Consider the following 15,754-nt stretch of genomic DNA (forward strand, 5'->3'; position numbering starts at 1 on the left):
TGCACCTGTTTACTTTTAATATGGTTAATAATGTCCTGATGCATTTACTGAAGATAAACTAACTGAATCATAAGATTTCTGGTTATACGCTGGTTGCTTTAGACACAGTAGCGTGTACACGCTGGTTCACTTAACTGAAGTAGCGTATATGTTTCTGAGTATTGAAAAAGTTTTATTGATCTGATAATACTGATTCACCCCCCCCCCCCCTCTCAGTATTATTTCCAACAATTGGTATCAGAGCAGGTCCTTCAGAGAAGCTTGATCGCTTGAAGGTAGATCGTTCATCATGAGCAACTACGAGAGAGAAGCATCAATCAGGCCACTGGTTTTTGATGGGAAAAACTTCAATTATTGGAAGGTAAGAGTTACTGCCTATCTCCAATCTCTTGGTACAGAAGTTTGGGACATCGTAGAGACAGGCCACACTTTTCCTTCAGCTACTCCTACAGATCCAGCCGAGAAAAAGAAATATGAAACAAATGCGAAAGCAGTCAGTACTCTATTAGGATGTATATCCCAATCGGAATTCATGAAGGTAATGCACTATAAATCCGCAAAAGAAATATGGGACAAAATTGTCAAGAGCTATGAAGGAGATGAACAGGTAAAGCGTGCTAAACTTCAAACCCTCAGGATTAAGTATGAGACTCTCAGAATGTATAATGATGAAAGTGTGGCTAACTATTTCCTTAGGGTAGATGAGATTGTTAATTGCATGAAAAACTTGGGTGAAGAAATATAAGAGGCTATTGTGGTTGAAAAGGTTCTAAGATCATTGTCCCGCAAATTTGAATCTAAAGTGTCTGCAATAGAATAAAAGGAAAATCTACGAATTCTTACTATGTCTCAGCTTCACGGAATTCTAACTGCTTATGAAATGAGAAAAGGAGGTCCATCAGACAGAAGAGAAGCTGCTTTCAAGGCTTCAGGCAAAGAAGATTATTATGAAGCAAGTCACGTGCCAGAAGATGAAGAAGAAGAATCAAATTTTGTCAGAAATCTTCAAAGGGGTTCTGGAAGGTTCAGAGGTAAGTTACCTTTTAAATGCTTTGCTTGTGGAAGAGTAGGTCATTATGCTGCCAAATGTCCTTACAAAGATAAGAATGACAAAGGAAAGGAACCTGTTAAATGGAACAAGAAACAGAATGAAAAGAAGAAAAGCTATTACACTCATGAAGATAGTGATGGTCTTTCAAATAGTGACGAAGATGAACAGGGTAATAGATATAAACTTTTAATGGCTTTTGAAGATGATGACTACATGGATGCTATAGATGTAGAAGGCTTTTGTGAAGAAATGAATAATCTCAAAGTTTGCTTAGAAGAGAAAAATGCTATTATTGATTCTCTACAATGTCAACTGGCGGAAAAGGAAAAACATCTTGAAAAATTGGAATGTGAGATTGTTTGTCTTAGAAAGGAGATTGAGAAAACAAAAGCGATTAATCTTAAATTTGCTAAGGATCTGAAACCTTGGATGAGATTATCAATGTGCAGCGTTCTCCTCTGATCAAGACAGGTCTGGGATATAATGGAGAAACATCTCAAGCTTCTAGCTCTAAAAGTTATCTTGATGCAGCAAGGAGGAGCGAGCAAAGACCAAATAAAAGTCATCAGGTGAATCGGGGTCAGTTTACCTCAAAAACAAATAAAGACTATCAAGAAATTCGGGGACAAGCTGCCTTAAGGACAAACAGAAGCTACAATCAGCCACAGGTAAAATCTACCCAATTTGCCCCAAGAATGGATGTCAATAGAAGCTACAATCGGTTGGATGATAGATCTGATTATCGCAGAAATTTCTTTAATGGCCAATGTTTTTCTTGCCATAACTTCGGTCACAAAGCAGCTCAATGTGTTGCCTACAAGACAATCATGACTAGAGAAGCTCAAAAGCAAAGAAGTATGACTGGAACCATGAAAAGGACTTATAACAACTTTTCGGTTCTTGAAAATGAAGTTGAATGCTCTATTTGTAATAACTTTGGTCATGAAGACTCTGAATGCAGGAGCAGGTTCTGGAAGACAACTCAGAAGGAACAAACCTCAAATGTCAGAACATGGAGAATAAAGGAACCACAACCAGAAAGATGTGGGATAGCCTTTTATGCAGAAGGTCAAGAAAGTCTATGGTACATTGACAGCGGATGTTCGAAGCATATGACAGGGGACAAAGAAAAACTTGAATCATATACCGCATTAGAAAAGGGAAAGAAAGTTTCCTTTGGAAACGATATCTCTGCAGCCATAAAAGGAAAAGGCGTCGCTCCGTTGAAAGAGAAGGTCAAAGCTGGAAATGTTTTGTATGTTGATGGATTGAAGCATAATCTTCTGAGTGTCAGTCAGATGTGCGATCAAGGAACAGAGGTAATATTTAGATCAAATGGATGTTGTGTTCGTGATCTTGATACAGGTGAAACAGTGATCAAAGGAAGAAGGACTCCAAATAATCTATACATATTTGAAGAAAGACAACAACAATGCTATTTGAGCAAGAATGATGAACACTGGCTATGGCATCGGAGGTTGGGGCATCTAAGCTTTCCACAAATAAGGAAAGCATGCAAATATCAGGCAGTTCGTGACCTTCCAGATATCAAAATTCCAGACAACACCATATGCAAATCATGTCAGTTTGGAAAGCAAACCAGAACTAATTTTCCTGAGAAGGAAGGATCAGCTAGCATGCCTCTTGAGCTAGTACATACAGATACATGTGGTCCATTCAGAAAAAGAACACCTCGAGGAGAAGAATATTTGATATTATTCATTGACGATTTCTCCAGGTTTGTCTGGTTAGGACTTATGAAGCACAAAGATGAAGCATTCGAAAAATTCAAATCCTTCAAAGCCTTGGCCGAAAATGAATCAGGATACAAAATTAAGTGCCTCAGATCTGACAGAGGTGGGGAGTTTACCTCGAATGAATTTTTCGATTTCTGTGAAGAACATGGGATAAGAAGAGAATTCTCTACAGCTAGAACTCCTCAGCAAAATGGAGTTGTGGAAAGAATGAACAGAACAATCCAACAAATGGCTCGTGCTATGCTTGATGAATCAGGTACTCCCGCAACTTTCTGGGGTGAAGCTGCACATGCTGCGGTTATTATTCTCAACAAAACAAATGTCTGAATAAACAACACTCAAACTTCTCATGAGCTCTGGTGTGGTAAGACTCCTTCGGTGAAGCACTTCAAAATCTTTGGGAGCAAATGTTATATTAAGAATACTGATGAGCAACTTGGCAAACTTGAACCAAGAGCAGATGAAGGCATTCTTCTTGGTTATTCTCCACATAGCAAAGCATACAAGTGCTACAATAAAAGACTTGGCAGAATTGTTGACAGCATTGATGTTGTGGTTGATGAGAAGGGATACATTCCTAGGCAAGTTCATCATGAAGACATCGAAGAAGATGAAGGCTATCCTCAAAGACAGAATGATGAAGAAGAACCTCAAGAAGAAGAAGAACCTCATGAAGAACCAGAGGAGCAGACAAGAATAGAAGAGAAGACTCCATCCAGATATGTTCAGAAGAATCATCCAGAATCTCAGATTGTGGGGCAGAAAGAAGCAGGAGTACAAACAAGAAGAACAATTGCAGAAGCTTCAAGCTATTTGGCATTACTCTCTTCCACTGAACCACAAAATGTGAAAGAGGCATGCAAAGATGAATGTTGGGTCAAAGCAATGGATGAAGAACTTGAGCAGATCGAAAAGAATAACACTTGGGAATTGGTTCCTAGACCAAAAGATAAGAATGTCATAGGGACAAAATGGGTCTTCAAAAGTAAATTGAATGAAAATGGAGAAGTAATTAGAAACAAGGCCAGACTTGTTTGTAAAGGGTATGCGCAGCAAGAAGGAATAGATTTTGAAGAGACCTTTGCTCCTGTTGCAAGACTTGAGGCCATCCGAATGTTCCTTGCTCTCTCAAGCTTTCAAAACTTCAAGGTATTTCAAATGGACGTGAAATCAGCCTTTCTGAATGGAGACTTAGAAGAAGAAGTATATATTGAGCAGCCAGATGGTTTCATTCTTGGGAATGATCCAAACCTTGTATGCAGATTGAAAAAGGCTCTCTATGGTCTCAAACAAGCTCCAAGGGCTTGGTACTATCGTTTGGACAAATATCTTCATCAACAAGGTTTTTCAAAAGGATCAGCAGATAGCAATCTCTATATGAAAGTTGAAAATAACAAATTGCTAATACTTGTTGTGTATGTAGATGATATTATCTTTGGCAGCAATGAAGAGGCTATGAGTCAAAACTTTGCCTTGGTTATGCAAAAAGAATTTGAAATGTCATTACTTGGAGAATTGACATACTTCCTTGGATTGCAAATCCAACAAAATGAAGGAGGTATTTTCTTGTCTCAAACCAAGTACCTCAAGCAGATCTTGAAGAAGTATGGCATGGAAGATTCAAAGCCAGTTTGTACCCCCATGGTTACAGGATGCAGCCTCAGTGCAAATGATGAATCAGCAGCAGTTCACCAACCAACTTATAGATCCATGATTGGGAGTTTGCTTTATTTGACAGGTACCCGACCGGATATTATGCATGCAGTAGGAATTGTTGGAAGATTTCAAGCCAACCCAAAGGAAACTCATCTTCAGGCAGTCAAAAGAATCTTCAAGTATCTTCAAGGGACTCAAAACTATGGTTTATGGTATCCTAGAGATACAGATCTCACTCTTCATGCTTACATAGATGCAGATTGGGCCGGAAGTGTGGATGACAGGAAAAGCACAAGTGGTGGTGCTTTCTTCATGGGTTCCAGATTAGTATCTTGGTTCAGCAAGAAACAGAGTTCGATTACTTTATCTACAGCTGAAGCAGAATATGTGGCTGCGGCATCTTGTTGCACACAACTTCTTTGGATGATGCAGACCTTGCAGGATTTTCAAATCACTTGCACTCCACCAGTCTCTATCTTATGTGATAATACAAGTGCGATCAGCATTTCAAAGAATCCAGTCATGCATTCAAAGACCAAGCACATACCAATCAAGTATCACTTCCTCCGGGAACAAGTGCTTGAACAAAAGGTCAAGTTGGAGTATGTTTCTTCTAAAGAACAAGTTGCTGATATTCTCACAAAACCACTGCCCAGGGAGACTTTTGAATATCTCAGACAAAAGCTGGGAGTAGTTGATGCTTCATCCTGCTGTTGAAGCTTGTCTGTTCTAAAGAAAAGTTGGTATACGCGAGTTGTGTAAGGGATATCCGCGTACATACGCTGATTTATGCAGGTTAAGTCGCGTATATGGAGTTCTGAACAGCAAGGGCAGATTCTGGTTGGAGAAGGTCTGAGATGGGTATGACAGAGTCCTTCAGGCACAGTTTCAGGGGGAGCAGCAAGCACAGTTTCACGGGGAGCAACTTAAAGTCTAATAAAGCATTGTTGGCATTTAGATGCTTTTGGTTCTAGTTCACAACTGTTGTTGGTTTCAGGAGAAGGAGCACAGAAGGAAATCTTGGTTGCTGATCGAAAAAGATGATTATCAGATGCTGCTGGTGACTTTCATAAGTCTTGGTCTAGATTTTTCGTCTCTATGTCATGTATCTCTTTTGTGATATCTCTTTTATGATGTCAAGGTCATGTAACGGCCTATGTTGGTTTCCCCACTATGCCTGGGATGAATGATGTAATGTAATTGGTTGTTATATGTAAATTTCTGATGTATCCCCTCTTGGTTGGGAGTATGGATGTATGTATTGAGTCTTTTGGTGATAGGAAGGTCCTTTATGATGTATAAGTCTTGGTTCTTTTTGAAGAACATCTTTTGCAGATCTTGCCTACAGTTAGGGGGAGCATGTTCAGCACAGCAGAGCAGAGATATCAGCATGTTCTCAGGGGGAGCATAGCCCTTTGCCCTTGATGACAAAGGGGGAGAATGATTCTAAGGATCTTGGGGTTGCCATCAAGTCCAAAGGGGGAGATTGTTGGCATTTTGGCACAGGTGTGGCGCTACGGTACAGGTGTTGTCCTTGATGGCAACTCTCTTTGATGACAGATCTCAGTCCAGACTACAAGAATGAAGAGAAATTTCATATACGCAGGTTCATTAAGCCCAAGGTGCGTATACACGCTGGTACGCTATATACTAAGTCGCGGATACACAGGCTCGCTATATACAAAGTCGCGTATACACGCAGTTTCATGAACAGAAAAGAGCGTACATGTCGAGAAGCTTCCCTTTGGTCCGTGGTAGTTAGTCCTCGGTACTTGAGCCTATGTTTTCTGACCAAGGTATCTCGACAGTCGTGTTGATCCCGAGTTTTGAAGTTGATGGTATTGTATTACTATGGTTTTGGACCGTGGTATTGAGAAGGGCCTAAGGCTATATAAGGAGAAGAAGATTATTAGGCATGTGTACTGAAAAAGTCTTGAATATCTGAAAAACAAAGAGATCTAGTATGCAGGTTCTGGGTTGCTTGATCTAAGCCAAGGAGAGATCACACCAATTGATGGAAGACTAGATCTAAGGATAGATCGGGATCAAATGGTTTGAAATAAACTATCGGTATATGGTTGATTACGCTTATCTTTAGATCTGCATACTGATGCAATGTTATGTTCTGGGTATGACTGATGTCTGGTACAACTGCAAGTTATGAGAAATTATTTTTAGATCTGTACGCAGGTTGTCTTTGATAAAAGCGCCTGTATACGCGGGTTGGTTTCATTGAAGTAGCGTATATCTTTTGAAGCTTAATTTTTGGGGTTGCAGTTGGGTCTGACTGTTATTGCAGAGTTTTGTAGTCTGCTCTGTGTTCTGGTGACTGGGTGTTGACAGGGTTTCAGTGGTTCAGTGATTCAAAGATTGATGATGCTAGTATTGGTTGTTTTATGCTTCAATGATTTGCTATGAAAAGTGAATGAATCGTGGTCTTCAGATTGTAATGTTGTGCTTCAGGAGTATCCAGTCTGAAAATTGATGAAAAGTGGTACCTGAAGGAAAGAAGATTGTAGGCCAGCACCTACGTACTAGTATCTTAGCTAGTACAAGAGCAAAGGGGGGTTGGAGCTCCCTTCCAGGAGAGTTTGGAAAACGAGAGAAGGTTGTAGCCTTCTGCAGGTTGTAGCCTGCGTACTGGTATAAGGCTGCACCAGTACAAAAGATTGTAAACTGAAGTTTCTTATTAGAGAAAGATAGAGACGACTTGCAGCAGGTGGTTTTCACCCACATTGGGTTTCCACCTTATATCATGGTGTTCATGTTTGTGGCTTTTGATCTGTTTTGTTATACTGCACCTGTTTACTTTTAATATGGTTAATAATGTCCTGATGCATTTACTGAAGATAAACTAACTGAATCATAAGATTTCTGGTTATACGCTGGTTGCTTTAGACACAGTAGCGTGTACACGCTGGTTCACTTAACTGAAGTAGCGTATATGTTTCTGAGTATTGAAAAAGTTTTATTGATCTGATAATACTGATTCACCCCCCCCCTCTTAGTATTATTTCCAACATTATAGTATAGGCATGGGCCTTCATTTATGATGTATCTTGATTTATTTCTTTAAGCCACATAGCAGTCTTGGTTTAACCTTGCCAATACTGCTAGTTTGAGTGGGAATAGTCGGGACATTGAGTGAGGCATGCAACGAAGGAAACCAACTCCGATAATCGAGCCCAAGTCTTGCTGCGTGAAATTCAAATCACTCTTACCACTCTTGCTAACATGCTAGGCTATGATATGCTCGCTATATAAACAATTTGCAACTTAATTTATAACCTTGTTCAACAAATGCCTCGGTGTCTTGATTCATTATTTATAGTCATGCTATTGGTGCATCATTAATTATTACTTGTTACCTTAAGATTTGATTTTTTGGATGACCTGACTTCTTTTAGTACATTCTTGTCATGTTATTAACAATAGAAGGTGTGATCCAACGTGAACGAATAATTTTGTAGAATACCTGCAAGAGATACCATACAACATCTCCAATGGCATTGCAGCTATCCTATTTTTATTGTACTGTATTAAATATCTTTTGGATCTCAGTTTTTGGGGCATAAAGTTGGACATCAATTTAACTTCTATGCATGGTGTGCATGTGTTTGTTTAAAATCAACTTGAAAATCTTGATTTTGAAATGCCTATGTTTTATTAATTCCTAATTTTGTTTGAATAGTGAATATTGATGAAATCAGATCACCTCTTTGTACATGTAGTTTAGACAGGCATATATGTGTATATTCTGGCTCTACTTCACGGTTACGTGTCAAGAATTCTGGTTGACGTAAACATGTTCAGTATTTTGTTGTCTTGGTTATTTTGAGTCAATTAATAATATCAAATATTGTTACCTCATGTTTTTAAGTGCATCCAGAACTTATTATTTGTTGGTTTTGTGTTGTGTAGGTTGGTTGTGTATCTGAACGAAGCAGCAAAATTCTTTTATTTGATATAGGCAACTCAGTGGAACCTTCAGAAGTGAGTCATGCCTCATTTGCATCATGTTTTTCGCTTTTGCTTATCCTTGAAGGCATGGATGATAAAATTTGTTTAATTCCATGTTGTAGTTAATATCTGATGTTCTTATTCTCTTTTGCTGGTTGTGATTTCATGTTGAGACTTTGGAGCTTATTCCATGCATGCTTAATGTTTCTATTTCTTTTAGACACTAAATGCTCTGGAAGAGTAGGGTATCGGTAATAAAAGTGCTTGGTATTGATGATGCTGTTAACTAATCAGATCTCAAGAAACCTATGCATGTTTCATTTGTCGGACAAATGTTTCAAGGAGATAGTATGCAATGTTGTTTAACATACTAGCTGGAATATCTCAATGTTATTGTTGAAGTATGTAAATAGGTCTGGTTTCATAATGTCTAATGTAATTATGATTTTATGTATTAGATGTAAAGAGAAAAGTAAATTTTATTATTATTATTTTTATAGCATGGGTTTCATGCTCAAGGTCATTTTATTTATAGTTCAAGCACCCATTGAGTGCTTCTAGGGATTTATCATAAAGTCTAGGAGTCAAAGAAATTTATGTAAGTCAATTTGAGTCATAAAGACCAATGTTGCAAACATCGCGACTAGGATTAAATCGGCGAGGGGGAAACATCGGAAAAAATCGGTAAAAGTTGGGAAAAAATCGGCAAATACAAAAATATTCATTTTTTTTTCAATTTTTTTTAATATCTAAAGCATCTACAACATAAAATAAATGCATTGATACATAAATATGATAAAAAAACTAATATATAAGATGTGTGATATCGTTTCTAGTGCTACATCACACATAACAGTGAATCATGTCCTGAATAGTAAGTCCCGAGTCCCAATTCAGCGTCAAAATATCAAAAAAAATATAATAATGTATCTCATATCATGAGTCATAATGTCATATACTATGAAATGAACCAAATAACTAATACTACTGATTTCCTCTGCCCTTCTTGCGAGAAAATGCAATAGCTTTCCCTCTAGATGTAGATGGCGGTGGAGTTGGCAGTGGACTCTGCTGTGCTTTAGAAGTTGAAGAACTAGGAGTTACAGGAGGTAGACCACGTCCTGTACTAGTGTCAGGGGTAGCCTGGGTAGGTGGTGTCACCTCCTCCTCCTCTACCCCCTCCACTACTTCCTGCTTTAACCAATCAGCGACAGACTGCATGAGAGGCCTCTCGGCCTCAACCCTCCATGCAACAGTGGTGTCAATCCCATCCAATGAGATGGCCTCTATATCAGGTGTCCTCTCAAGTTGCCTCACCTACAATCGAAGATTGTAGTAGACGTAGACCATGTCATTAAGTCAGTGGGACTCCAACTTGTACAAGGGTCATAAAATAATAATTATAAAAAAAATATTATTTAATGAATTCAAAAAATTAATTGGAAATTTGGAATATTTTAAGTTTTAACCTGTTGCGCTTCTTGGTGTGTATTTTTTCAAATACACTCCAGTTGCGCTTGCATCCTGAGGAGCTACATGTTTGGCTGAGCACTCGAATGGCATGCCTTTGCAGATTGAGTACTCTGGCACCATAGCTTCTCCATCACGCATCTACAACAAAATTACAAATAAGATAAACATAAGAAAAAAATGAAATTTGAAAGTTGAAGCAAAGTATGAAGTTATGAACTTGAAGAGATAATGAAATTTGAAACAAACTAAAAAATACCTGGCATTTTAGTCTTCCTATCAACCTCAACCATGTCAAAGCTAAATGCACCACCTGCCACCCTGTATATTTTCATTTCTTTGGAGATTTCTGTACATTATGATGGAGATGGCACCATTCTCTGAACACAGGTGGAGAATCCATCCATGACCTTAGCATCAAATAAGAACCCATAGGGGTAAGCAAATGCGGGGTTTAGGTAGATCCGTTTAGCATGAATGGGATGATGGAGTGTGTTGTTCCATCGTTCATCAATCACTTCCCATAGGAGGAGTTGTTTCTGAAACCCCTCATCTCCCTTATCATCATAGTAGGTCTGAATGGATTCTTTGGCTCTGTCCATGGCCTCATACACTCCTGCACTCCCGCCCAGAAGCTTTCCTGGTATGAAACTTATCTGCATATGGCCTCTCCCTCTAGTTTGTGGCTAAATGCCAAAGTACGTCATTGATCTAAAAGAAACATTCTCTTCACATCCCACATAGAATTCAAGAGGGATTGAAGAGATATGAAACTGGTGGTAAACCGTGTAATGGCGAGGCGCACCAACTCCTTGTTGTTGGTGAATGTTCTCATAAAATGAAGCACATATGCATGATTATATATACATTTTGTAATGCTTTTTGATGCATCAACAATATTTTTGACAAAAGGAAATTTTTCTATTTCCTTCAACATGAAATCAATGCAATGTGCAGCACAAGGTGTCCAAAATAAAGTAGGATGCCTCTTCATAAGCATCTTGCTAGTAGCAACATAATTTTCAACATTGTTCGTTATGACTTGGACAACATGTTCTGGACCCACCTCCAAAATAAACACATCCAGGAAATCACACAATAATTGTGCATCTTTGATATGTGCAGATGTATCAACAGATTTCATAAACATTGTCCCCTTGGGATAAGTAACCAAGAAGTTTATAAGGCTTCTACCTTTTTGATCGGTCCAACCAACTGACATCACAGTGCATCCTGTGTGTGCCCATGATGCCCTAAACTCCTCTAATCTCTTGGTGCAGTCAACCTTTTGACTTTGAAGAATGCGGCCTCTAAAGTCATCATAAGAAGGGACTTTGTAAACTCTGGGCCAACAATTGCAATAGCATTAGCAGCAAGCTGGAAAAATGGATTGTTCCTTGCAATGCTGAAAGGAATATCACTCCAAAGAAGAAACTTGCCCAACAACTTGTCTGCTTCTTCTTTCTCCTTTTTCTTAACAATTGAAGAGATAGATGTTTGTGAACCATACATGGTTCTAGGAACAAAATATGATGAGGCAGTGACAGGATTGGTTGCAGATATTGATGCCGAAGTAGAACCAGTGGCACTCTCATATTCACCTCCTAACGCTCTATTCCCTGCTAGTTGACTCTTCAGAGCTGACTTGGACGGTTTGGTTTGCTCTATTTCTTCCAATTATCTGAGGGCTCTTTGGATGATATCTGGATTTGTATTGGTGCAAGGCCCTACCTCATGTCCAGGGATTTGTGCAAGGTTATACTTCAATCTGTATACCCCTCCTGTCATATGATGCCCACACAACTTTCAAGTCAAGTTTGATTTTTCAAACCTTCCATTACGTTCACCAAATTCCCATAGAGGGTTCAATTTCCTTGGCATGTTTGTAACTTGGTTGAACTCTTCAGTTTTATAAGATGAAGTTTGAAGTTGAACCAAGGGCACAAGAAGAATTGCAAGTTAAAAAAATTAAAATAAATTTTACATACAACACATTGAATTTTTGACAAAAATAAACCTCAACTCAATGAGACAATAATGGAAAAAATGCACATTCAAACCCAAACAAAAATAATGCAAAAAAAATAGAGCATAAGAAGAAATTAAACTTATAAATCTAACAATCAAGTTTTTACATTTTTGACCAAAATGAACCCCCTCCACTCTATGCAACAAAAATGAAAAGAAAAACACAATCAAATCCATTCAAAAATCATTGATAATCAATGGGTTATAGAAACCCAAACAAAAACAAGAAAAAAACAAATAAAAAGGCCAAATTTGGTGTTCATACTTGGAAACCAGGATTTGCTAAAGAAATTTGGTCCAAACTCGAATTTTTCTTGCTTGGGATGCTAAAATCTTTCGCTTTTCTCCTTCTCCGCCCTTGTAGATGACTTCCTCTCCTCCTCAGCTCTCAAACTTGCCCATTGCCTGAAAAAAATGACAAAAAAGAACCAAAAATCGGCTTTAAAACCAACTGTTTCCGCCACTCACGATTTTTACTCGTCGGATCGTGATTTTTTGAAAAAAAAAACACCGAAAAAACCGCAATTTAATCGCGATGTTCGCAACACTGATAAAGACCCTCCAAGATCAAGTTGGCCTAGCCATCAACAAGCTGGCCTACAAGGAAGGACAAGTCAGCCTTATGATGACAATTTGAACTCTAAGGGAAGTCTATATACAAGAGGTACTCGACCTCATTGGAAGACATCCAACAAGTTCAATCAAGGAAGGAAAGGAGACCTTAAAGGAGCAAAGGAGGAGAATAAAATGAAACCAAAATTGAATTTGATGATTGTTTTAGGGTTGAATCTCCCACATGTGTAGAAGGATTAGGGCAACATTTATTGCAACAAGAATGTTAATATTAGGTATGTTCTATGCTAGAGCAATTTATTTCAATTTTCACAGTTAGCTCAATATCTTTTCTAGATTAGCAATCACATCAGCATTAAAGTAAATTGCAGATAGAACATAAATATAAATCGCAAAAGAGAAGCCAAGACAAGAGGACACAACATGTGGCGCTAGCCGATGACAAACCCTAATGTGGCGAAACCCTTGATCAATTCTTCTTATATGTTTTTCAATAGTTCTGCAGAGAGAGAGAGATAGTACATTTACAACAGAAGTAAACACTTTGACTTATCTAGATAAGAGCATAGATCATCCCTAGGAAGATGATACGTGAAATCAGTTGAAGACATGCTACTTCAACTGATTCTGTAAGGTGACTCTTTCACCTATCATTGTGCTACATCTCGTCATCATGCTGCACCTCACTGTGCTGCACCATGCTGCACCCATCATCACAATGCTGGACCTCATGCTGCTGTTGTCCCAATGTTTAGCACTGCTGTACCTAGTGCCACGGCTGCACCATGCTGTCACCCATGTGCTTGCTGCACCATTGCTGCTTTGTGTCCTTGCTACACCAAGTACTATATTGCTGTCCCAATGTACTTGCAACACTGTGCTTGCTGCTGTCCATGCTTTACCATGTTGCTGCTGTCCATGCTTCTTGCTGCTGTCCATGCTTCACCATGCTTGCAGCTGTCCCAAGCTTCTTGCTGCTGTTCATGCTTCACCATGCTTGCAGCTGTCCCATGTTTCACTATGCTTGTAGCTGTCTCATGTGTCACCATGCTTGCAGTTGTCCCATGTATTAGCTTGTTGTCCCTTGCATTGCTTGCTGCTGTCCAACTGCTGCATCTAAACATGTTGTTCCATGCACCTTACTGCACCATGCTGCTGCAATATACCATACTGCTGCATCCATCACATCATGCTGCACTCCTTTGGGGTATTCAACACTCCATGTTAACCCAACACGTGGCTCCCATAGGCTGCTCTGAATCTGATCCAAATCTGGTCAATATCCTTGACCCAACGCACCTCTAACACTGCTCCAAATCTGCTTGTCACTTTGCTGTTCCTAACTATTCTGGTTAGGGCACTTGGGCAGCCCTAAACTCCTCTCAACAGTCCTCAAACAACCCTCCAAATCTGCTCGTCATTTTTCTGTTCCTAACTATTCTGGATAGGGCACTTGGGCAGCCCTGAAGTCTTCTCAACAGTCCTCAAACAACCCTCCAAATCTGCTTGTCACTTTGTTGTTCCTAACTGTTCTGGTTAGGGCACTTGGGTAGCCCTAAACTCCTGTCAACTGTCCTCGAACAACCCTCCAAATATGCTTGTCACTTGGGCAGCTTCAACATGACTTTGTCTTAAGCAGTTTCACCATGACGTCCTGGATCTAGGGCACATAGAGCTAGGGCATCATCTTCTACGAGCTGCGTAGATCCTTCTTCCCCATGGCAGCTTCTAGGGCAGCGCTTCTTAAGGCAGCATATCTCTTAGGATCTATCCTCCCACCAAAACCCAAAGACAAGTGGAGAGGAAGAGATCACAAGAAGAGTGTGCACAAATGACTAGCAAGCCACCTCTTTTTATACTAAAACGTTGAGCACGTGGGTGTTATTTAGTTGCTAGCCGACCTTGATGAATTGTCTTAAAACAAAAATAAATTCATAGCTCCATGAATACTTATCGGAATTGGATGACCTTTAGGTCAATCCTACACCTCTCGATGAGAGGGATCCAGGAAAAATATCCGCTGCCATAAATAAGATGACCCACATGGAGTTTGGACCTAGTTGCCAATTTTAACACTCCCTCTCAACTAGGGAGAACTCCATCTGTTGATCCATATGTCCGGCTGTACTATCTCTGCCATCAGTGCCCGGCACTGATCTGCTAAGCTTTGCTCTGCTTAGCTCTGCTCAGTTTTGCTTTGTTGAGCTCTGCTTAGCTTTGCTCTGCTCAGTTCTGCTCTGCTCTTTTCTTCTGAACCATGAAGAAAAAGAATTGATTGAGAATGTCTCATACCATTCTCTACTGACCCAAAGTCAGTTCCATATGATGAGAGTGTGTCATATCACTTTTGCTGACCCGAAGTCAGTTTTATCGATCCCAGACCAATATCACAAGAGAGTGTCTCAAACCACTCATATTGATCCTAGATTAGTTGGAGGTCATCCTAGCATAGGGAGTACGGTAGATACAACGATGTGTCCATCGATAGTACTACTATGGTCTCTAACCCCATTTCCCTGTTCATTGATCAGATGAGAGGTACCTCCCATGAGTCCTAGACTGCATGGGTAGGATGCCTCGATAGGAGAACTAATCATCCTATCCCACAAGATAACTAATCATCCTGGCTCACAGGAGAACGAATCATCCTGGCTCACAGGAGAACGAATCATGCTGGCTCACGGGAGAACAAATCATGCTGGCTCACAGGAGAACAAATCATACTGTCCCAAAGTCGCCACGGGGTATCACAGGGGAAGGCTGAGCTATTCACCTTGTACACAGCGCACCATTAGGGGAGGGTGAGTTTCCCTATGGTCGTGTGTTGCTCCAGTAAGTACCCCAAGACCCCAGAACTCCCAGAGCTCAATGCATGCAACATGCAGGACCCTTATACGAAGGTCTCTCGAGTCTCAACAACTGCAAGTCGTTCGGGAAAGTCACAATTTGACCTTTCCCCGGGGTTTTGACAAAATGTTTGTGACCTGTACATCAGTCTCAATGTGATGGAGCCTCTTCGCTCATCGACTTACCATATCCCAGATAAGGTAGTTTCTAATGTCTATTTGCTAGAGCAATCATCGAATATGGGAATCCTGAACAATCGAATCCCTCCCATGGTTGTCACAGAGGATATGGTGGTATTCATCATGTGTACAAACAGCTCATTGAAGAGCTTCCACAACTAGGCAGCTTCATACGAGATCATACTCGTGGCTATGTATTTGGTCTCGACGGTGATTATATCAACCGACTTCTG

General features: G+C 39.8%; 1 protein-coding gene across 6 annotated transcripts in view; it reads left to right on the forward strand.

The window, feature by feature from the left end:
* Positions 1–15,754, forward strand: part of LOC149153497 (uncharacterized) — a 746,732-nt gene that overhangs the window by 177,596 nt on the left and 553,382 nt on the right. For all 6 annotated transcript variants that reach the window (XM_089440793.1, XM_089440790.1, XM_089440791.1 and 3 more), the window contains one exon: positions 8,386–8,457. In XM_089440793.1, coding sequence (XP_089296919.1) covers positions 8,386–8,457 — 72 coding nt within the window. The remainder of the gene's footprint in view (positions 1–8,385; positions 8,458–15,754) is intronic.

The sequence above is a fragment of the Pinus tabuliformis genome, chromosome 9 (assembly GCF_031772625.1).
Source record: "Pinus tabuliformis cultivar Carrire ecotype Pingquan chromosome 9, CPIR1, whole genome shotgun sequence".
Lineage (NCBI taxonomy): Eukaryota > Viridiplantae > Streptophyta > Pinopsida > Pinales > Pinaceae > Pinus > Pinus tabuliformis.